Source organism: Salvelinus fontinalis, chromosome 42 (assembly GCF_029448725.1).
Source record: "Salvelinus fontinalis isolate EN_2023a chromosome 42, ASM2944872v1, whole genome shotgun sequence".
Lineage (NCBI taxonomy): Eukaryota > Metazoa > Chordata > Actinopteri > Salmoniformes > Salmonidae > Salvelinus > Salvelinus fontinalis.
Genome location: NC_074706.1, coordinates 7,635,564 through 7,660,626, shown reverse-complemented (window position 1 = coordinate 7,660,626; position 25,063 = coordinate 7,635,564). Strand labels below are relative to the sequence as shown.

Below are 25,063 nucleotides of genomic sequence, written 5' to 3'. Positions count from 1 at the left end.
GAATTTAGAGTTGCACAACATGCCCCATTCTTAGCCCCACTTATCTGGCTGTTTTTAGATTTAATCTTCAACCCTCAAAGGGTCCTGACTAGAATGCTGCAAAGAAACTGTTGCAAAAGGTTGATCATAATTTTGGTTGCGCCGTGACATCAACAAGACAAATACAGGTCCTACAAAGTACTATTATCTCTGTCAGTTGCTTGATAATAGTTTTTTTTCTCTCATAACTGTCTGAAAACCACTATTCTTTGTAGGTTTCACCATTATGTTGACTAAAGAAAACTGTCTAAAAGTCCTACTAACTGTTACTTGACTAATGTTCTCTCTCTGTTTCTTCTAGCTGTTTGAAATCACAGTTTCCAGCAGAACAGTTAACAACCTAGTGACTATCAGCTTTGCCAACCACACCGTGTGCAATTGTCTGTCCAAACTGGACGCCTACAGACAAGTACACTCCATCATACGACGATCTCTACCAGAGTAAGTGTTCCTTTTCTTAATCCAGTCCTCTAATTTAGTTATGTTGATCTGCTGTAGGAGTTAGGGGTAGTAGTACTAGTTCACTTAGCTATGTTGATCTGCTTAGGGGTAGGAGTACTAGTTAACTTAGCTATGTTGATCTGCTTAGGGGTAGTAGTAATAGTTAAGTTAACTATGTTGATCTGCTTAGGGGTAGTAGTACTAGTTAACTTAGCTATGTTGATCTGCTTAGGGGTAGGAGTACTAGTTAACTTAGCTATGTTGATCTGCTTAGGGGTAGTAGTAATAGTTAAGTTAACTATGTTGATCTGCTTAGGGGTAGTAGTACTAGTTAACTTAGCTATGTTGATCTGCTTAGGGGTAGGTGTACTAGTTAACTTAGCTATGTTGATCTGCTTAGGGGTAGGTGTACTAGTTAACTTAGCTATGTTGATCTGCTTAGGGGTAGTAGTAATAGTTAAGTTAACTATGTTGATCTGCTTAGGGGTAGTAGTACTAGTTAACTTAGCTATGTTGATCTGCTTAGGGGTAGGTGTACTAGTTAACTTAGCTATGTTGATCTGCTTAGGGGTAGGTGTACTAGTTAACTTAGCTATGTTGATCTGCTTAGGGGTAGTAGTAATAGTTAACTTAGCTATGTTGATCTGCTTAGGGGTAGGAGTACTAGTTAACTTAGCTATGTTGATCTGCTTAGGGGTAGGAGTACTAGTTAACTTAGCTATGTTGATCTGCTTAGGGGTAGTAGTAATAGTTAAGTTAACTATGTTGATCTGCTCCTACCCCTGTAGGAGTTAGGGGTAGTAATACTAGTTAAGTTAGCTATGTTGATCTGCTCCTACCCCTGTAGGAGTTAGGGGTAGTAGTAATAGTTAACTTAGATATGTTGATCTGCTCCTACCCCTGTAGGAGTTAGGGGTAGTGGTAATAGTTAAGTTAGCTATGTTGATCTGCTCCTACCCCTGTAGGAGTTAGGGGTAGTAATACTAGTTAACTTAGCTATGTTGATCTGCTTAGGGGTAGTAGTAATAGTAGGAGTAGTTCTGTAAAGTATCTTCTCTGCATTACATAGGCCTCTTCTAGTGCCTTTTTCTGGATTCTTAATCCAGTCTATGCCTTGTGTTTTCAGATCCAATACGTTGGATGCGTTGAATGAACTGCTAAAAGCATTCTAACAGATATCTGTCACAGGGACTTTTCCAAATGCCCAGAAAGTGAGAAGGAGGCATTGTCCACCACAGGACAGGAAATACACTTCAAGAACAGTTTGCAAGATGTTGCGGATGTATTTAAGCCTGCAAAGAGCTCGTTCTCGCACCAAAAAACTTAGGATAGCGTCTCCGCTGTCAGCATGCTAACCAAAAGTCCCCAGTTCCAACAAACTCGCTCAGTTTTTCCAGTCAGTTCCTGGATTCTGGTTCTCTTTATTGGGAGTATATGTGGTGAAAGGGTTGTGTGTGTTTTGGATACAGTGGGAGGTTGCCTTGTGTTGTACAGCATCAGTATTTTCCCTTGAACGGATATAGAGGTTCATATTGGCCAATTTAGTGTGGACACCTATTGTTCCTGTGCTGTGAAGGCTTCCTGTCAGTGTGTTGATAGAAGAGGTGCTACTACAGGAAATCCCAGCAGTGAACCTTGATTAACTTTCCATCTAGGCAGGGCGGTGCACTGTGGAGCATTATGGACTGAGTCCATAGTCACTACGTAGAGTGAGGACAGTTAAATGGATGGTGTTTTTGTCACCAGACCTGAATTCACTTTTACATAATTAGAGTTAGTGTCATTTCCTCCATCATATACACACCTGTGCAGCACCCACTTGGGTGATGTAAAGATCAGATGTTGCTACTCCTGCAGTACTCCTCGTTCTGTAGATATACATTAAGCCGTGTTTACATACAGTAGTTTTCTGGGAGCGGTGGGAGAGTTAGCTGGGGTGTTAACTGTTTAGCTTAATCAGAACAAGTCGGGGGACAATATTGTTTCCAGAGCCTCCACCAAACTTAGAGCAGTCGTTCTTCTACAATAGGGTACATGTATCTAGAGGTTTTCCACCAAGCAGTAGCAATAGCAGTAGTAGTAGTAGTAGTAGTAGTAGTAGTAGTAGTAGTAGTAGCATTAGTAGCAGTAGTAGCAGTAGTAGTAGCAGTAGTAGCAATAGCAGTAGCAGCAGTAGCAATAGTAGTAGCACTAGTAGTAGCAGTAGCAGTAGTAGAAGCAGTAGCAGTAGTAGAAGCAGTAGCAGTAACAGTAGCAGTAGTACTAGTAGTATCCGTAGTAATAGCAGTAGCAGTAGTAGAAGCAGTAGCAGTAGTAGTAGCAGTAGCAGTAGTAGTAGTAGTAGCAGTAGTAGTATCAGTAGTAATAGCAGTAGCAGTAGTAGTATCACTAGTAATAGCAGTAGTAGTAGCAGTAGCACTAGTAGTAGTAGTAGAATTAGTAATAGCAGTAGCAGTAGTAGTAGTAGTAGCAGTAGCACTAGTAGTAGAAGTAGTAATAGCAGTAGCAGTAGCACTAGTAGTAGAGGTAGCACTAGTAGTAGCAGTAGTAATAGCAGTAGTAGTAGTAGTAGCAGTAGTAATAGCAGTAGTAGTAGTAGTAGCAGTAGCAGTAGTAGAAGCAGTAGTAGAACCAGTAGCAGTATTAGTAGCAGTAGCAGTAGCCCTAGCAGTAGCACTAGTAGTAGCAGTAGCGCTAGTAGAATCAGTAGTAATAGCAGAAGCAGTAGTAGTAGTAGTAGTAGTAGAAGCAGTAGCAGTAGTAGTAGCAGTAGTACTAGTAGTAGTAGCAGTAGCACTAACAGTAGCAGTAACAGTGGTGATATATGGAGCAGCAGGGTGGGGACGGCATGTCAACACCCCAGGGAGAGGAGAGCAAGACCAGGGCTGCACAAGGCAAGCAAACAGGATTAAGAGCAACACTCCATAAACACTTAGAATTTACTATAGACAATGAGCTCATAGCTAAAAACTCGGGCCCTATGTATAACTCTGGAGCCTAGGTATAATCAACAAGGGCCCAGAGTTTGACCTGTTTCAGTTCATGTGTTCAGGAAAAAGTCCTCGCCCCAAAATTGAATGGCTCATTTCAAACCGAAATAAGAAACGCTATGCCAACCGACGCTACGCCGGCCTTGTCATGTCATGTACTGTCAATTCATAGTCTCTAATGTGACACAATGTTTAGATCAATAGTAAGTCTCTGTAAGTCTCATACATGCTCTTAGTATACTAACAAGGGATCTTGCTCTCTATTTCTGCTCGGCATTGCGCTGTTTTAGCGCAACTAGTGTAAATGTTTATTGCCCTTGTGTCAACCCCACAGACTGAAGGATTAGCCTTTCGCCCGTTCTTGACATGCGCCAGCATGCCGAGAAATGACTCATTCCCCAAGGTGAAAAACTCTCCTCTAGCAATGCAATGGCAACTGGAACACCATTGATCTGTAAGCCCTAATGTTCTCCATGTCCTAAAGCTGTGGTGTTGTTGTGACCGACCAGGGAGGACAGTATTGCCAAGAGAGAGCTGCAGATCGATCCCAGATGGGAGGCCTGCTACAGTCAAATCCAGGGCTGCGTTCCAAATGGTACCCTATTCATTTTATAGTGCTCTACTTTTGACCAGGGCCCATAGGGAACAGGGCACAAATCGGGATGGAGACCAGAGGTCCAGGTCATGACTACCTGGCTGAACGATCTATGGCAGGATATGAGCCATGCTATAAGGCTGTTTTGCACTAGCTGTATCATAGGGGCCAATCAATAGGATAGGTTGAAGCACGATGAATTACAATGTAGGTGACTGAGTGTTTTTGGTACGGAAAAGTTTATTCATGGTATAATGCTTGAGTTCAGTAGTAAAGTTTAACAATGTGTGATTAATGGATACAATCTTACCTGACGTGACTAATTGAAATGCCTGGTCCTCTTTATGTCGTTGCTGTAAATGAGAATGTGTTCTCAGTCAATTTACCTGGTAAAATAAGGATTAAGTCAAATGAAATAAATATGTTAGAGGCTGAGAGTCCATGTTCAGGATGTTTATGATGCTATGACTTATCTGGCTGTGACATCATCACATATCAAATGATGGAATAAAGGTCTTAATTCAGAGGGAATGAAGTTGACAAATGATCAGCGTTCGTCCCCTAAGACCCTGAGTTGGTCCTGGAGATGTCAGAACTATCCTTCCAGAGAGAGTCAGCAGACCAGTTTATTTATTATGGGATATTTTACAACAGTATTTTTCTACCTGCTCCTCTGTCAGAGTGATTTTCAACGTCAGGAAAACGCATCATCCCTCGGCGAGTGAGCTGCTCTCGCTCTCATACATCGCCAGGCTTCGCTCAGCTCCTCGCGTAAGAAAAAGCAGATGTGTTCCTATGGCGAGCAGAACTTTGTTCTGCTAGCATGCATCCCAAATTGCACCCTTTTCCTTTATAGTGCACTACTTTTGACCAGGGCACATTTGGCTCTAATCAAAAGTAGTGCACTATATAGAGAATATGGTGCCATTTGGGACGCAACCCTTGTGTTTTTCTTCTTTGCCTTGACACTAAGGGGTGTCTCTTTCCACCATTCTTTTCTGCCTGTAGCTCCAGTGGGGGTATGGTTACATAGCAGCAACAGTTTATGTTTTCTGATTGCGGATACAGATGCATTGAAGCTGAATACAACATCTAAAAGTGACCTAATGGAGCCTAGTCTAGACCAATCCATCCCCAGAATTATTCTGGATTGCAGAAATAGGACCAAATTAAGCTGTGAGGGCTAATAATAATTGATTAGTTTGGGCTGTGGATTCAGCTAGCTGCTAAAGACTGAAACAGACCCGTGGGTCCAGTAGTAGAGCTTTGATCTTTCTCTGGTCTGTTTCTCTGCGGTTCTTTTCCATGGACCTTTCCTCTTAACTGTTGTGAATGCTCAGGACACACAGAGCATTGCAAGCACAGGTCTCTCAACATGTGTAAGGATCTCACCTGTAATGAGGAGATGCTACGGAATGGTAGTCTAATACATGTTGGCCGGTTCAGCCGTCATATAAATAGACACGTATCAAAACCTACGGGGAATGCTGTTGTCTGAATGGCAACATCTCGTGATCATATAGTAGTCTGGAGGCTGCCAGAGTTGACACAATGTGGTCTAACGTTACTTATCAAGACCCAGGGCTAAGGAGTGCCAAAGAAGGAGCTCTCTGCCCTCACACATACTGGACATAATAAACCATTAGAGAGATGAGCTACTCTTCAGAGTGAAGACAAAGGCTTTCAACTTGAGAGTGTAATTCCTCAAATGTCAAATATTAGAGTGTGTTGTCCTTATCTGTTCTCGGGCAGCTACCGCGGTGAGGTGAAAAGGCTGGTAATAATTACGAAATTGGCTAAGAGTTTCACGCGCGCTTGCTTTTTCTATGGGATGGAGGTTCTGTGAGTTACTCACAGGCGTAATGAAAATAAAATCTCTCTCTGGGATACCACAGGACAAACAGCCGTTACCCGAGCGAGAGGAGCGAGGAGGAGCTCAAAGGGCATCCCATCCGTTATCTAAGATGACGTTTATCCTGGCGTGTGGCTGTAAGTCCGTCGGGGGAAAAAACCCTCAGTGCCAGTAAAACGCTTGATGTCAAGAGACGCAACACAGATGTGCTGCTAAAGCTTTGTTTCTCCAATTTTAAAGTATATACATATATTTGCTTGAGCGTGTAGAGTATGTGTGGGTAAAATGTTGAGTGAGGCAAGTCTTTCTACTCTGAGAGATGACGTTTATTTTTGCAACAGATGCGTATCTAGTTTTATAGATGAACATTTAATGGGGGACCTATACAAGAAGAGGACGTTTGGCATATGGAATGCTGACGTGCGTACTCTGTAGACCTGTGCCATAAATTGGAGCAGGAAAGGACATTACAGCAGGTACCGCCAAGACTGCAGAGCTATAATATATAACAATATGTACAGTAATGCTCTATATCACCAGATCAATTTAACATTAGAAAAGCTACTAAATCAGGTGGATAGCCCGCTAACACATAGTCTACCTTCTATTGTATGCACACAGTTATTATTCATTTCAATCCATCACATTCCAGAGGAGGCCCTGTACGTACCAATCCATTCCTCATAGGAAATATAGACAGTAGTTGATTCGCTATATGAATCAAAACAACACATGCCAGAGGTCTGCACATACCACATACAAATCCCCTCCTGAGATGAATTGTAGACAGTAGTTGCACTATATTAATCAAATCCCATGCAGCAAAGATTCCCGGCTGAAGTGGATCTAACATGTTCCTGGGATTACCCCAGCCTATGTACAGTAATATCAAGGGGGTGACACCTTGGCTGTCTAAACGGACACGTCTGTTGTGTGTTATGAAAGGTGCACGGTGCACGTGTTGTTAATCAGATGACGTGTCTTCCTACGAAGCCACAAACATGCCAGGAGGGTGATTTTCGTTACTTTTTTCAGCCCTTTGGAATGTGTTGTCAGTTTAAGCCACTGCGTGTATGGTAATTGAAAGCACATTGACAATCCCTCAGATGTGTAGAGCGGCCACTGAGCCGTTTCATGGCAACTTTTATTTCAAATAAATAGTCGAAAGGGTCTGTTTTTGTTTTACATAGATAATCAACACAAAATGTTAATTAAGCCAACATCTGTTTGCATTGTTGCATTTGAAACGAATGCTTTGTGAATTCAGAACAGTAGATTTTTTCTGAAGTGCTCTAACCACTAACTGTAATTTGTTATCAGGTCGACTAAGCTCACTCTTCACTTTCAATCAGGGGCACAACTTTCACTGGGGATGGGGGACATGTTCTGAAATTGCATTTTTGTCCCCCACAGTTTTCTCATTGGAATGTGATACAAAACGAGGCAACATTGTGCTTTAGGACCATGTGGATGCCTCCGAGCGGTCGGGTAGGCTGTTTGGAGTGTTTGTCTGACTGGATACATTTTTTTAATGAATTATGTCCCCCCCCACTTCTTAAACGAAAGTAGCACCCCTGCTTTCAAGCATACGGATGCTTACTGTGGTTAGCACACCAATTGTGGAATGTCTCGGATATGTTTTCGGAGGCTCAGAGGTTCTGACCTCAAAGAGGCCTGACTAATTTTGTTGTTGCCGGGATTTCCATAATAAAAGCGCCTGCCCATCCCCCTTACTCACCCCGACGCCCTCCGATGACAGAATGTTGTACCAGGGTCATATATCAGACAGGACCACCATTTGAAGACAGGATGATCTTAGACCTGGGGAGAAGAAGGCAGAGGAAAGGGAAGAGGTGAGAGGGCACGGATGTGAGATGGGGGAGGTGAAGGAGGCTTCATGCCTCCCTACCTGAGTCACAGGCCTCCCTGAACGTCTGTGTCTGATAAACCCCTGACCGTGCCACTCGTCTCACTCTCTCACCCCTCTCATCCCATCACCCCCCGACAAAGGGGGCTCAATCAATCGCAGAGAGGGGGTAACCTTAGCTGTTACATCCGTCCACTTTCTCAGTGGGGCTCGGTGCAAAGGTGAGGGGGTACTCCTCGAGGCATGGATTGGAGTCGTGGAGAGGGGCATGGGTCCTCCTGTCCCTTATAGTGGACAGTCAGCTTGAGGCTGAACCCCTGCACCCCTGCCTGCTGGGGCTGATATTGGGGTGATACATTAGAGATCATGTCTGATATTGAGGTGATGTATTAGAGATCAGGGCTGATATTGGGGTGATATATTAGAGATCAGGTCTGATATTGGGGTGATACATTAGAGATCAGGTCTGATATTAGGGTGATATATTAGAGATCAGGTCTGATGTTGGGGTGATATATTAGAGATCAGGTCTGATATTAGGGTGATATATTAGAGATCAGGTCTGATATTGGGGTGATATATTAGAGATCAGGTCTGATATTGGGGTGATATATTAGAGATCAGGTCTGATGTTGGGGTGATATATTAGAGATCAGGTCTGATATTAGGGTGATACATTAGAGATCAGGTCTGATATTGGGGTGATACATTAGAGATCAGGTCTGCTTTTGGGGTGATATATTAGAGATCAGGTCTGATGTTGGGGTGATATATTAGAGATCAGGTCTGATATTAGGGTGATACATTAGAGATCAGGTCTGATATTAGGGTGATATATTAGAGATCAAGTCTGATATTGGGGTGATATATTAGAGATCAGGTCTGATATTAGGGTGATATATTAGAGATCAGGTCTGATATTGGGGTGATATATTAGAGATCAGGTCTGATATTAGGGTGATATATTAGAGATCAGTTCTGATATTGGGGTGATACATTAGAGATCAGGTCTGATATTAGGGTGATATATTAGAGATCAGGTCTGATATTAGGGTGCTATATTAGAGATCAGGTCTGATATTAGGGTGATATATTAGAGATCAGGTCTGATATTGGGGTGATATATTAGAGATCAGGTCTGATATTAGGGTGATATATTAGAGATCAGGTCTGATGTTGGGGTGATATATTAGAGATCAGGTCTGATATTGGGGTGATGTATTAGAGATCAGGTCTGATATTGGGGTGATATTGGGGTGGTCGTTCGTGGAGCTGCCTGCCATGACTGGACCATTTAAATCATCCTGCCAGAGCAGACGGGGAGACAGAGTGGGAAACGGATGTAGAGATGAGGAGGAGACGGAGTTTGAGTTGGAGGGGGAGAGTCATAAATCCCTACCAGAGAAGGTAAGACCTGCTTTTTCACTACCATGTGGAAACAAACGGTCTACGTTTTCAAGAAAAACATTTTTAAGCTCCCCTGTCAACCCGTTTGTTTGTCTCTCGCAGAGCTCCTGTATGGTTGGCATTTCCTTATTACTGAACCAGAGGCCCGTTTTTTTGACAGTGGGTTTGCCCTTTTCAACTGCACTGACCAGCTGAATGCACTGTAACACTTTAGTAATACAGTTGGAGTGCATGTTCACTGAAGCCTTAGATCTGCATGCACTCACAGTACGGTGGCTAGTTACGCAAGCGTGCGTTGAACACAGCCTTATCAAACTGTTTAGGAATGTTCCATGCCGGGGGTAGTAGAGTTTGTTAGCATTTTTGCACCTAAACACATTAAGCTTCGAGTGTGAGTTCCAGGAGCTACAGCGGAAGCCTTAGCTCTTGCACAGCACCTACCCTCGTGTGTAGCACAACAGAAAGTCAACGCGGTATTTCATTTCGTACACCTGTTTTCTTTACCATAAACTTCCCACCTGCCCCATTCCTATTCTCCCCCCTCTTGAAAGGAATACAACAACGGACCTCCATAGAGGCGCTAAGTGCTATTTGTTGGCCCTCTCTTCAGAGGCAGTATGGAGCTAGTGTCGTTCTCTTTTCAGTGCATTTTCCTTAGTGGTGATAATCTCAGTCTGGCAGGAACTACTGACTAGAGTATACAGGTTATGTAATATCTCTGGTTCTGCTGAAATGCAGTTTATTGTCTTGGGAGGTAGGGTTCTTTGTTCAGGGGGTTAATTGAAAGAAGAAACTGCAGTGTGTTTACAAAGAACCTGATCAATTGGACTATACTGAAATATTTTACTGAGTTACAATTTCTATAAGGAAATCAGTCAATTAGAAATAAATGCATTAGGCCATAATCTATGGATTTCACATGACTGGGCAGGGGTGCGGCCATGGATGGGCCTGGGAGGGCATAGGCCCACCCACTGGGGAGCCAGGCTGTCACGGTTTTCTTCCATAGGTGAAGGAGAGGACCAAAATGCAGCGCGCCTAGTGTTCAACAGGTTTAACCTGTTGGGGATGGGGGCGCTGTTTAGACTATTTATGCTAATTGGGTAATTTTTGAAACGGCTTCCCACAAAATCCTTGATCGTACAATATGCATATTATTATTATTATTGGATAGAAAACAGTCTATAGTTTCTATAGGAGTTGAAATTTTGTCTCTAAGTGGAACAGAGCCCATTCTACAGCAATTTCCCTGACATGGAGTCAGATTTGAGAAATGTTGGCCACTGTTCTGAAGTCAGTTAAAAGGGCACTGTCATTGCTATGACTATACGGACACTTCTTACGTCTTCCCCTGGATGCCTTTACGTGATGACGATTCCAATGGGGTCGATTGCGCGTTCACAGGCACTACAAATGAAAAAACCCTGAGGCTAGTCATTCTTTTGGAGCTGCGTCATGCGCCTAGAGGACACCGGCCCGCACCTGTTCCAAGCGTTAGTTTAGCCTGTTATATTTCTCCGGTCATCTTTTCACTCGTTATAGGAGTTAAAAACATCATAAGGTAGTTAATTTAAAGCGTTTTATAGCAATTTATATCCGTTTAGTGCGATTTTGGGACATTTATTTTTGAAACGATGTGAATAGTTGGGCACGCTTTTCAGTTCATCCCGAACGCAGTTGGCATTTCCACATGGCAAGAGGACAGCTTTCCACCAAAAGACGCTTACTCCCAAGAAAGGATCCTTTGCCCAAGATACTGATGGAAGAACAGCTCAAGGTAGGACATTTTTATTATGATAAATCGTGTTTCTGTCGAAACATTTTAGTGGCTTAGGACGCCATGTTTTTTGACGTAGCTTCGCTTGGCGCAAACTGTATTGAAAAGTAAGGATAAATTTAAAAAAGTAATTCCGCAATTGTATTAAGAATTAAATTGTCTATCAATCCCTGTCCACCCTATATTTTTTAGTCACGTTTATGAGTATTTATGTATAAGAGTAGATCACTGTCTAAGTGGCGCAAGGACATATTCTGACCAGCTGAGTTACATTTCACATTGTCTAACCATGATTTTGGTGGCTAAATATAAACGTTTTCGATCAAACTCTATATGCATTGTGTAATATGATGTTACAGGAGTGTCATCTGAAGAATTCTGAGAAGGTTAGTGAAAAAATTAATATATTTTTGGCGATGTTGACGTTATCGCTCACTTTGGCTAGAATCAATGCTGGGCTGCTATGTGCTATGTGCTATGCTAATATAACGATTTATTGTGTTTTCGCTGTAAGACACTTAGAAAATCTGAAATATTGTCTGTATTCACAGGATCTGTGTCTTTCGATTCATGTATGCTGTGTATTTTTACGAAATGTTTGATGATTAGTAAGTAGGTAAACACGTTGCTCAATGTAGTTTTTCTATTCCATTTGTGACGGTGGGTGCAATTGTAACCTATGCCATCTACCTGAAATATGCACTTTTTTCTAACAAAACCTATCCCATACCATAAATATGTTATCAGACTGTCATCTGATGAGTTTTTTTGTTGGTTAGGGGCTATAAATATCTTAGTTTAGCCGAATTGGTGATGGCTACTGGTGTTGGTGGACAAATAAAAGATGGTGGATTATGCTAATGTGTTTTTAGGTAATAGATGTACATCTTTACATATTGTGTCTTCCCTGTAAAACATTTTAAAAATCGGACATGTTGACTGGATTCACAAGATCTGTGTCTTTCATTAGCTGTATTGGACTTTAATGTGTGAAAGTTAAATATTTAAAAAAAATATTTTTTTTGAATTTCGCGGCACTGGTTTTTCAGTGGGGGGGGGGGGTGTGCCGCTAGCGCCACGCTGATCCTAGACAGACGAATAAACGGTAACACTAATACAAGTAACAAAAGAACAAATGTGAAAACCGAGACAGCCCTACCCGGTGCAGACAAAACACAGAGACAGGAAATAATCATCCACAAAATCCCAACACAAAACAAGCCTCCTATATATGATTCTCAATCAAGGACAACGATTGACAGCTGCTTCTGATTGAGAACCATATTAGGCTGGACACAGAAACAGACAAACTAGACACATAACATAGAATTCCCACCCAGCTCACGTCCTGACCAACACTAAAGAAGCAAAACACATAAGAACTCAGGACGTTACACAGGCCCAGCCAATCAGAATGAGTTTTCCCCCACAAAAGGGCTGTAAAACAGACAGAAATACTCCTCAGTATGTTAAGTGTAAATACCAATTCACTTCAATACATTTTAATTGGATGTATTGCCATTTTATTTTTGTGTCAAACCTCTTGCAGTTCTACTGCTGTTATATTCACGTGGATCAGATGTTGCTTAACAACAGTCCTTCTCCATATGACGTTGATATAGAGTTGACGTGTTTCAAATGCACTCCACTACATCTTTGATAGTACACACATGTCACTCCACGACTCCACCCTGCTGAGAGCTATATCCCTTTTCCTCCACAGCAGTTAAAGCAGCCAGAATCAAGTTTAGCTTGGAATGCGACCGTGCTTCCGCTGGCCAGCGGCTGCACTGTAGCACGAGCCGTGCGTTTGTCTCAGAGCAAAAAGACAGATGGATGCAGCTGACACTGGCTCTGATAAAGTCAGTGTGGGTCAGTTGGCAGTACGTGATCTCAACTGGATTCTCAGCAGTGGTCTAGCCTAATGTGTAAGAGTATGAGAAAAAGCAAAGCGCTGGGCTCCGAAATGGATGATATCAGAAATGTCAAAATCTAAATAGACCCATATTGGTCTGGCAAGTGTCAGATGTGCGTGTACAAAGTGGTCAGTCATTTGTCTAATTTTTTTTGTCAATGGACAGCCAATGGAAAGTGTGTGAGTAGAATATTATGGTGGAGGACAGAGATGAGAGATGAGAGATGAGAGATGAGAGATGAGAGATGAGAGATGAGAGAGAGAGAGAGGAGAGAGAGGAGAGAGAAGAGAGAGAAGAGAGAGAAGAGAGAGAAGAGAGAGAAGAGAGAGAAGAGAGAGAAGAGAGAGAGGAGAGAGAGGAGAGAGAGGAGAGAGAGGAGAGAGAGGAGAGAGAGGAGAGAGAAGAGAGAGAAGAGAGAGAAGAGAGAGAAGAGAGAGAAGAGAGAGAAGAGAGAGAAGAGAGAGAAGAGAGAGAAGAGAGAGAAGAGAGAGAAGAGAGAGGAGAGAGAGGAGAGAGAGGAGAGAGAGGAGAGAGAGGAGAGAGAGGAGAGAGAGGAGAGAGAGGAGAGAGAGGAGAGAGAGGAGAGAGAGAAGAGAGAGAGAAGAGAGAGAGGAGAGAGAGAGGAGAGAGAGAGGAGAGAGAGAGGAGAGAGAGAGGAGAGAGAGAGAGAGAGAGAGAGAGAGAGAGAGAGAGAGAGAGAGAGAGAGAGAGAGAGAGAGAGAGAGAGAGAGAGAGAGTCTCCGGTTTTTATCCTTTTCACTTTCATCCCCCTAAATGATCATCCCCGTTGACACATCCAGTGGCGATAGAAGTGCCACGTTCTGAAGTATTACTTCTGTCTGGGAACTATGCAGTGATTCATAATCAAAGTGTTCTATACTAGGACGTGTAATGTGGAACGGAAAGGAAGCGCAAGAGGTGAATACTAAGCTAAAGTGAAGGGTCTTACCAATGCTAACCAATGTTTACTAGACTACAAAATATATCCTTCTTACTTCTTTTCCATTGCTGTCCATTGATGTCTTCCCAAGAGTCCTCTCTCTTTGATGGTTGTTTGTCTAAACTCAGCCAATCAGCATCCCTCTTATCTATAAGGGGACAGAAATGTTTCATGTCATCAGAGCCAATTGGCTTATTCGCTCTCACTCTGCGATTAGATGTGCTGCTAACCCAACTTTGATGTGCTGGGTGGGAGTTGTCAAAATAACCCTTAAAATAGCCAGTCCAGCCCTGTCACATTTCATCCAACAACCAAAACAACATCAAATGCTACATAGCTTAGTGGTTAATGAATGTCAATGAAGTGAGGAATTTCCTCTCCAGCTACTGCCACCCAAATGGCGTTCCTTATATAGTGCGCTACTTTTGACCAGGGCCCATATGGCTCTGGTCAGCAGCCTCTGTCTGTCGGTTTCCTCCTCTTCTAATGCTAATAACTGTTTTCCCCTTACAGATGTCTGGTAGCCAATAAAACCTGCCCAAAGAACCACAGCTGGAGCAACCGCTTGTGCAGATGTATGGCGGTGCAACGCGACACCCCTCCCTCGCCCCAGACACAACACTCGGGTGAGTAGGCCCTAGTACTGATGCTGATTCTGCACCTGTTGCACAACTTATTAAACTGAATTACCGCTTATTAGACTGAATTAGCTACCGCTTATTAGACTGAATTAGCTACCGCTTATTAGACTGAATTACCGCTTATTAGACTGAATTAGCTACCGCTTATTAGACTGAATGACCACTTATTAGATTGAATTAACACTTATTAGACTGAATTACAGCTTATTAGACTGATTTGCCGCTTATTACACTGAATGAGCTACCGCTTATTAGACTGAATTACACCTTATTAGACTGAATTACATCGTATTACACTGAATTACTGCTTATTAGACTGAATTACCACTTATTCGACTGAATTACCACTTATTAGACTGAATTACCGCTTATGAGACTGAATTTCCGCTGATTAGACTGAATTGCCACTTATTAGACTGATTTACAGTTTATTAGACTGAATTACAGTTTGTTAGACTGAATTACCGCTTATTAGTCTTAATTAACGCTGATTAGTCTTAATTACCACTTAATGTGGTGAATTATGTTTCTCTTTGAGTTCAATATTAGTAAGACAGGCGTATGCTGTTCTGAGGGTGTCCTAGTTGTGGTATGGATTGAAATGTGGAGTCAAGAGAATGTGTTGAGCACGATTAACGGTATTTTAATGGCCTCTTACAAGACTGTGACATGGTGAAGCAACAGACACAGAGAAGGACAATGTGCTCTTGGTTTTTTACAACAGCCCTCAAAATCCTCACAGAAACACAGACCAGCACTCGAGTCTCTTCAACAGCTCACCAACAAGAGAACAACTCATTCCATCCACGCGAGAACGTACCCGTGATCCCCATACACTATTTACAACCCGAGTCCACTTTTTTTCTAAGACAGATGTTGAAATCTCCGAGGGCATGTCTCGGTGAGTTGTCACTATGAAAACACAACATGGCAGTTGTTTTTCAGCAGATGTGTCTATGCAGTAGAGAGAACCCTGAGTGAACAAACGAGAGACAGAAGAATTCAGAAAGAATCCCAGAGATCTGGATTCCATGGCTTCGTCCCAAATGGCACCCTATTCCCTTTATAGTGCACTACTTTTGACCAGGACTTATAGTGGACTATGTAGGGAATAGGGTGCCCTTTGGGACGAAGCCCATGGCTCACGCCACTCTACCCCAGCCACACAATGTTTATGAAGCACTGAAAGCAGGAAGCCAATCAAACAACTCTGTTGTCGCGTGAAAGTTAATCTCTCTTAACAGACTTGGCTTCAAAGTTTACTCACTCATATTAAAAAGCATCTGGGTGAATTGAGGACATCGAGCCATCAACATTTAGTTTAATGGGGATCACCCCTTTTTTATCAGCTGATATTGACTTCATGATCAAAGCATAGCTTTCTCATGCAGTTACCAGATTGAAGAAGATGTTGGTTATCTGTAGGTTTATTGTCCAGTCATACGATGACATTTACTGGCTGACAGTTCATTGAATTTCTCATTGATTATCATTCAACCCCATTGCCATGTTCTACCATTTCATGGAACCCAAAGAAATATTTAGCTAGGCCTATATCCTCCACATTACAGACGAATACATCAACGAGAGGACTTGATAGCAATAGCCATGCGAGAGCGGCAGAGCTGATTTGGGTTTCCTCTTCACACTAACCAGCTTCGACAGGCCCAATCAGAGGTAGCTCTAGAAGCTTGGAGATCCGTGCTCTACTCTGCTCACAGGGACAGTGTATCCCAAATGGCCACCCTATTCCTTAGACGGTGCACTACTTTTGACCAGAGCCCTATGGGCCCTGTTGAAAATAAGCACACTAAAGGGAATGTAGGGTGCCATTTGGGATGCAACCATGGAATAGAATGTCTCTGCTATGCAGCCCCAGGCTCCCCAGGTCAGTATGAAACACCAACTGAAGTCTTCAGAGGAGCAGACACCAAAACCCTAGAGCTGGACAGTTATTGCGCCTGTGTAATATACAGTTGGGGTCATTACTCCTATAGGGCATTAGGACTTTGATTTAGGGAGACGGATACGTCATTGTGCCGTGGTTAATGTCCGTCCGTCTTTAACCATTATCTAGAGTGCGGTATCATTCACAAAGGGAGGTGAGGTAGCTAGACCTGGGATTTGTTTTTCATTGGTTCGACTGCATCAGGGTTGTCACTAATGACTAATAGAGGGCTCTTTCTCCTATTTCTCTGCGATCACATCCTCTTGCATAAAGTGAGAGAGAGAGCGAGAGAGAGAGAGACATTAGCGCGAGAGTGAGGGAGAGAGTGAGCGTGTGGGTAGAGGTAATTAACGTTAAAAAAAAATTCTACCACGTCTCAAGGTTTGTGGTGATCTCATAAGTCACTTAAGTAATGGTAGTTATGGGTGACTCCCTCTGCAAATCAACCAGAGTTTGGATGGCAGCTAGATCCTTACTCCCTCCTGTCTCTCTCTCTTCAGATTAGCAGAACATTGGCTTATAATGATCTCTACACAAGACAGAGGAGCTGGAGATCCGTGAGAGACCTTTCTAGCTCCATTAACTACAGTACACTACCTCCCTGATGATGACCACAATCACAGAGACACCGTCGACACCGTTAATTATGGCCGACGGCAGCGGGCACAGTGTCAAACTTCTGTGTAAAACTGTAAAAAAAAGAAAATTGATTTGGATGCCACTGAAAATGCTGTGATTTCTTTCAGATTGCGAAGTTGTTGGACAGTTCCAAATCAAGCCAAACTTGATTTATGATTTACTGTAAATTCAACTCAATAATTGATAACTGGCATTATTCATGATAAACCACAGGGCAACATTATGCATATTCAAGCATACCCCATCAGGGATACTTGACCAATTATCGGTTGTGTTATTGAATAGCATCAATCACTAAAGACTCATGAATTATGAATCGATAGTTTGTTCCAAGTGGAAATGTATTTTCTCTTTGTCTGAAACACCACAACAGCCCCATATACAAGCAAACAGTCCATTAATGTGTTAGGGTTAGAAAACCTCACTGTGGTAAACATCACCACACGTTGCCATCGCAATCTGGGTCTGTTAATCAGCAAACACATAAACACAGTAACGACAGGAATTAGTTCCTGACTGCAGCCAAATCTCTCTCTCTCTCTCTCTCTCTCTCTCGAAGATATCCCATTCGTTTATTCGCCTGTGTTGTAAAGAAAACATCTGTTCGCTCCACTGGGGGGGAAATATATTGTGAGGAATTTAGGGCAGGAATCTATTCAATCTATCTCAAATAGTTTGCTGCTGTGATGTCAAACAACAACTCTAGCTAACTTTCAAGTCTGTAGGATATTGGTATGTTCTTCTTATGTACAGATATAGGATCTTCATTTGATCAGTTTCTCACAGCAGGAAAAGAATCCTGCACTAATAGCAAATATAGAGGTTGATGCATTTTTCAGCTCTGTCCACCAGAGCTTTTGCCAGAGAATTTAATGTTAATTTCTCTACCATTATCCACCTCCAATGTCGTTTTAGAGAATTTGGCAGTACGTTCAACCGGCCTCACAACTGCAGACCACGTGTATGGTATCGTGTGGGCGAGCGGTTTGCTCAACCTTGTGAACAGAGTGCCCCATGGTGGCGGTGGGGTTATGGTATGGACAGGCATAAGCTACGGACATTGAACACAATTGCATTTTATCAATGGCAATTTGAATGCACAGAGATACCGTGATGAGATTCTGTCATGCCATTCATCCATCGCCATCACCTCATGTTTCAGCATGATCTGTACACAATTCCTGGAAGCTGTGTCCCAGTTCTTCCATGGCCTGCCTACTCACCAGACACATTGAGCATGTTTGGGATGCTGTGGATTGACGTGTACGACAGCGTGTTCCAGTTCCCGCCAATATCCAGCAACTTCTCACAGCCATGGAAGAGGAATGGGACAACATTCCACAGACCACAGTCAACAGCCTGATCAACTCTATGCGAAGGAGATGTGTCTCACTGTATGAGGCAAATGGTGGTCACACCAGATACTGACTGGTTTTCTGATCCACACCCATACCTTTTTTTTAAAGTTCTGTGACCAACCGATGCATATCTGTATTCCCAGTCATGTGAAATCGATAGATTAGGACCTAATGAATTTATTTCAATTGACTAATTTCCTATGAACAGTAACTCAGTAAAATCTTTGAAATGGTTGCATGTTGCGTTTATATTTTTGTCAGTATAATTCAAATCTAATCTCCTCCCCTGTATCTCTCTAGACTCGTTTGAAGCAGATGTCTGCGGGTCAGATAAGGAGTTGGACGAGGAGACGTGCCAGTGTGTTTGCAGACGACAGCTTCGGGCCTCGGGCGCATGCGGACCCCAACGCTACCTGGATAAGAACACGTGCCAGTGTGTGTGTAAGACGCTCCCATCGTCCTGTGGGCCGCACCAGCTTTTCAATAAAGACACGTGCCAGTGCTCCTGCGCCAGGACGTGTCCCAAGCACCAGCCGCTCAACCGCACCAAGTGTGCCTGCGAGTGCAACGAGTCACCCAACAGGTGCTTCCTGAAAGGCAAAAGGTTCCACCAGGCCACCTGCAGGTAAATACAGCTTGATGATGATGATGATGAAGGATGAGAAGGATTGTTGAAAAGGAGGAGGAGGACGACATGGAGAAAGGTAAAGAATGGAGGATAGGGATAAGTCTGATGATGACATTCCAAATTGCTATCGTGACGACCTTTTCAGATCTTTTCAAACGCACATTTCCATAGCAGACCATATACATTAGCATAGTCATTGGTAATTCAAGTAGCCAGTCAAGACGAAGGACTGAAAGGGGGGATGAAAATCTCCCTCCATTGATCAATGTGGAAAGAAGAGACTAAGTTACTTAGAGGAGAGTGTGGTTTGGAGCGTTCCTGACTTATTTATAGTATTCCAGTTCCAGTTGAACCCAGTACTCGACTGGAGACGAGACCAGGGCATAGGGCTCTTGGTCAAAGTAGTGCACTAAATTGGGAATAGGGTGCCATTTGGGACGCAGCCTAGGTATAAGTCCTGTTAGATCCACGCCGCTAAGCCCCAAGGCTGTACCACAGCTGTGTTTGCCAAACTCTAAAATGGCATGGCCTGTGTAAGATGAACCCTCTCCAGCTGGAGTCTATTAGAACCATGCTAAATGTACTTGATTCAGGAAATCCAGCGTCCAGACTCTGGGTAACGGAGAGAATGTATGCGGCCGCACATCCAGAGCTGTAATGTGTTCTATCATTGAGAACTCCAACAAAGCTCGAATGACGGGCTCAAATAGAACGTGAAGAGTTATTATGTCAGCGAACCACTGGAATATATGAATTATATTAACTGATAACTACAATTGAGGACTCAAAAACATGTCTATTTGCACACAGAGAAACTCATATGACCTGCTATACTATATACACTACATGGCCAAATGTATGTGGATACCCCTTCAAATTTCTGGATTCGGCTATTTCAGCTACACCCGTTGCTGACAAGTGTATAAAAATGAGCACACAGCTATGCAATCTCCAAAGACAAACATTGGCAGTAGAATGGGAAGTACTTAAGAGCTTAGTGACTTTCAATGTGGCACCGTCAAAGGATGCCACCTTTCCAACAAGTCAGTTCCTCAAATTTCTGCCCCGGTCAACAGTAAGTGCTGTTATTGTGAAGTGGAAACATCTAGAAGCAAAGTGGTAGGCCACATAAGCTCACAGAACAGGACCGCCAAGTGGTGAAGCGCGTACCAAGTATAAATCGTCTGTCCCTGGTTGCAACCCTCACTACCGAGTTCCAAACTGCCTCTGGAAGCAGTGTCAGAACAACTGTTCATCGGGAGCTTTATGAAATGTGCTTCCATGGCCGAGCAGCCACACACAAGCCTAAGATCACCATGCGCAATGCCAAGCGTCGGCTGGAGTGGTGTTAACCTCGCCGCCATTGGACTCTCTGGAGTGATAAATTACACTTCACCATCTGGCAGTTCAACGGATGAATCTGGGTTTGGCGGATGCCAGGAAATGCAACCTGCATGAATTGATAGTGCCAACTGTAAAGTTTGGTGGAGGTCTGTGGCTGTTTTTCATAGTTCGGGCTAGGCCTCTTAGTTCCAGTGAAGGGAAATCTTAACGCTACAACATACAATGACTTCCTAGATGATTCTGTGCTTCCAACGTTATGGCAACAGTTTGGTGAAGGCACTTTCCTGTTTCAGCATGACAATGCCCCCGTGCAGATAGTGAGGTCCGTACAGAAAAGGTTTGTCGAGATCGGTGTGGAATAACTTGACTGGCCTGCACATAGCCCTGACCTCAACCCCATCGAAGACCTTTTGGATTAATTGGAAAGCCGACTGCAAATCAGGCCTAACCAGGCCCAACATCAGTACCCGACCTCACTAATGCTCTTGTGGCTGAACGGAAGCAAGTCCACACAACAATGTTCCAACATCTAGTGGAAAGCCTTACCAGAAGAGTGGAGGCTGTTATAGCAGCAAATGGGGGACCAACTCCATATTAATGCCCATGACTTTGGAATGACATGTTCGACGAGCAAGTGTCCACATACTTTTGTCCATTTAGTGTATAAATGTCTGTGACATGACATTGCATGACTGTTAGTCATACATGTTCATTTTCCAGATGCCCTCACACACAAATTAGACATAAATCATTTTCATTTCAAAGCTGACAGCCCCTTTATGTTTTTAGAAGTCTGCAAGGAAAGAAGTCCTGTGAATACCAATCCGCCCAGAGTTGTAAATGAACTTGCAGTCTTGCACTTTACACTGCGATAAAAACACTGAAATAAGGGCTGCCCATTTACCAGTGATCTCACTCTTCAGGTGATGTTGCCAGTTCTGCTCCTGTGGTCTTAAACCAGTGCCAGGATGATAAACTATACCCAGTTAATCAATATGAGCCCTCTTTAAGGGCTTGGTGTTCATTGGTCATAGTACAACATATTTCACTTGCAAATAAAAGGTTTCACTGCCTTACTGCTGTCAGTTAACTGCTAGTTCCCCCTGCCTGAAGGAACAACCCACAACCCACTACGGTGACCCCTTGTAGCCCCACGTTAATATGATTTATGACTATCCATCTGCAGTAAGGATCCAATGTCGGGAACACGGACGATAGAATAGAATCAGCTTTCGTTTCTTCCTGTTTTTATTTGATACCAAACTTACTAGAAAAGGTTAATTTCCTGAAGAAGCCTGAGGGACTTCCTTATATCGATGCCATAAAATTGACATACACTGAGTAAGAGGTTGTACCTCGTAGGACAAATATTAAAAGAAAGAGTATACCAGAATGGACTAATAAACTTGTGGTTATATATATGGTTTAAACTCCTGCACATTACATGATTTAAAGGGAAATTTACAAAAAATGCTACTTCCTATTCATCACCTTCAGCCCAACCCAACATCAACATCTGTGAAAATGGCACGTTTCTGTGTTTTGTAGTAAAAAATAGAGAGGAAAATAAGTGTTCCCGATGACATCATCGGTGTGCATCGTCATTTTAACCAACTATGAGCATTGCCTACTACGTATTTGCCTACTATTTGTCTACTAATGTCACAACTTCCACCGAAGTCGGTTCCTCTCCTTGTTCGGGCGGCGTTCGGCGGTCGGCGTCACTGGTCTTCTAGCCATCGTCGATCCACTTTTCATTTTCCATTTGTTTTGTCTTGTTTTCCTACACACCTGGTTATCATTTCCCTCATTAAGTGTTGTGTATTTAACCCTCTGTTCCCCCCATGTCTTTGTGTGGTATTGGTTGTTGTAAGTGCTTGTGCACATGGTTACTGGTGCGCGTCGGGTTTTGTACCCAAGTTGGTTATTTCTTGATGCCGTTGGTTTTGTAATTAAACTGCTCCGGCTATTACCGAGTTCTGCTCTCCTGCGTCTGACTTCCCTGCCACCAGTTACGCACCCCTTACAACTAATTAGTTGAGGATGTCATTGGAAACACATCTTCCTCCATTTTTTTTACTACAAAACATAGAAACGCGCCATTTTCCCACATGTTGATGTTGGGGTGGTGCTGGAGATGATGAATATCAAGTTAAACATGTTTGAAATGTACCTTCAACATGAATCGTCTTTGTCTTCCCCTAGTTGCCACAGACCACCGTGTGACGTACGGAGGAATCGGCGCTGTGCATCAGGTTTTTACTTCAGCGAGGAGGTCTGCCGGTGCGTACCAACATACTGGAGAGGACAGGATTAACTTTGAGTTCACATTAGGCAGCTGACCTTCTACCCGGTTGTAATGATTAGAATCTATTATGCTAGCCGCAGTCGTGTGGAGACGTACCTAGACCGGACCTAGGTCGAGAAATGGTTGAAAGGACACATAGTTTGTGGGCTACTTTGGAATTTTAAAGTGACACTTGGGAAATATTATGGACATATTGATATGAACCCCAAATATCATGAGAGGATCTAATGAAAAGACTGAAGGATGGGGAGCAATTGAAGGCGAAGCCTTATTTTTGTTGTTGTGTATTTGTCTGTTATTCGTACGTCAGATATTGATTATATAATTTATTGACACTAAATGTTTGCAACCTCTTTGTTTATTGCAATTTCAATCTTTCCGAGAAAATACACTGTGATCGATACGTTTGCATCATGTGATGCCACTTTAAAATAAAAGTTGAATATTGTTAACGTATTTCTAATCTAGTTTATCATATTGAATTGTAGTTACTGATTGTAAATAACTAATGTACACACTTATCTTACAATTATGATCTTATGGCAGGCTATATTTACACAACAAAAATGTCATTTAAATTTCCATATGAATAAACACAAAATAGCATGTCATTTCTGAACTGCCATCCACAGCATACACATTTATGTTAGATACTTGAAAATATACTATATATCACTTTTATCTTTGGTCAACCACTTCACCAGCAATACTAACATTGGACTCTCAGTTCTAGGATCAGGGCCATAAGTTTTTCCAGGTTTGGCCCATTTTATGACATGATGAGGGTATCCTATGAATGTAAGTCACAGGAAGGACATCTCCAAGGAAGGGATACCGTGAACTAATGCATGAATCCTGCCTTGTCAATGAATGAATATTACTACTATGGAGAACCCTAATCAGCAAAATGGATAAGGATATCCAATCTACAGTACAGCAGTATGCAGACCATTATGAGAATGCTCCTAATTCTCTGACCAAAACTCATTGGACAAGTGAATGGATGTTTCAAAGTCTACCATGAATGACCCATCGGGATAAATGGTTACACAGATGTTTCTAAGGTGCTCACTCCGTATGGGTTTAAACAAGAGCAGGTTGAGTTGTTGTTATAGTGTTGAAGTATGTCATGGTCATTTTCTACGTCGACTGAATTTGTATTGTTCCTATGTTTTTCTACTGGAAAATAAATCACCAATTTCGCAAGACGCACAGATATTCTGAGTCAGTGATTGGACTGATGTAACTGACTGTTGAAAGGTTATGTGGAAGCAAATAGTTCCTTTTTGACTTGTCCTGTCTTTTGTCTTGTGTGCAGAGAAACTAGAAATGTATGCAGCAAAGCGTTTGGGCGGAAGGGAAGGCAAGATAGATGGACTGTGGGTTTTGGCTTATTTCAACTGGAGAGTTGGAACGCGTTTATCTTGACATGGATATGCAATCTAGCCACCGGGTTGGTATGTGAAAGACCACAGATGGCACTTAATAAGTGCATTTATGAGCTTTGGAACTGGCCTGGGTCCACCTGATATTCACACACACTTTTCGTCTGAGCACTGTAAATATAATAATCATTTGCTGTGTGTGTGTGTGTGTGTGTGTGTGTGTGTGTGTGTGTGTGTGTGTGTGTGTGTGTGTGTGTGTGTGTGTGTGTGTGTGTGGTTGTGTGTGTGTGGTTGTGTGTGTGTGGTTGTGTGTGTGTGGTTGTGTGTGTGTGGTTGTGTGTGTGTGTGTGTGTGTGTGTGTGTGTGTGTGTGTGTGTGTGTGTGTGTGTGTGTGTGTGTGTGTGTGTGCGCGCCTGCCATATTCCTGGACAGGACATTCCCGTTTTGGGCATGCCTCAACTACTAGAGGGACCGCTCATTACGTTATCAAGTATTTCAAAGTGCATAGCCCCCCAATAATGCCGTTAATTCATAGTTCCATTGAGAGGGGAGGGGTGAGAGGTATAAAGGGGGTTAAACAGAGCTCTACCTCTTTCTTATTTACACACCAGGTGGGCCTGGTCCTCCTGAACCCCCAACCCTCACCGCTTAACCATTGTTCACTTCACCAGTGTAATGCATCTGGAGCACATTACCTACATTACCTCCACCTATTCACAATCTGTTACACTTCATCCAGACTCTTTATCTTTATCCACTCTTTATCTTTATCCAGACTCTTTATCTTTATCCAGACTCTTTATCTTCATCCACACAGACTCTTTATCTTTATCCAGACTCTTTATCTTTATCCAGACTCATTATCTTCCACACAGACTCTTTATCTTTATCCAGAATCTTTATCTTTATCCAAACTCATTGTCTTCCACACAGACTCTTTATCCAGACTCTTTATCTTCATCCAGACTCTTTATCTTCATCCAGACTC

The 25,063-nt window shown here is 42.8% G+C and overlaps 1 protein-coding gene across 1 annotated transcript in view; it reads left to right on the top strand.

Moving 5' to 3' along the window:
- Nucleotides 1-23,898, top strand: part of LOC129841358 (vascular endothelial growth factor C-like) — a 68,341-nt gene extending 44,443 nt beyond the window's left edge. The window contains exons 4-7 of the mRNA XM_055909596.1: nucleotides 341-480; nucleotides 14,338-14,450; nucleotides 18,711-19,035; nucleotides 22,588-23,898. Of these exons, the coding sequence (XP_055765571.1) occupies nucleotides 341-480; nucleotides 14,338-14,450; nucleotides 18,711-19,035; nucleotides 22,588-22,699 (690 nt within the window). The 3' untranslated portion in view covers nucleotides 22,700-23,898. The remainder of the gene's footprint in view (nucleotides 1-340; nucleotides 481-14,337; nucleotides 14,451-18,710; nucleotides 19,036-22,587) is intronic.
- The last annotated feature ends 1,165 nt before the right edge of the window (nucleotides 23,899-25,063 follow it).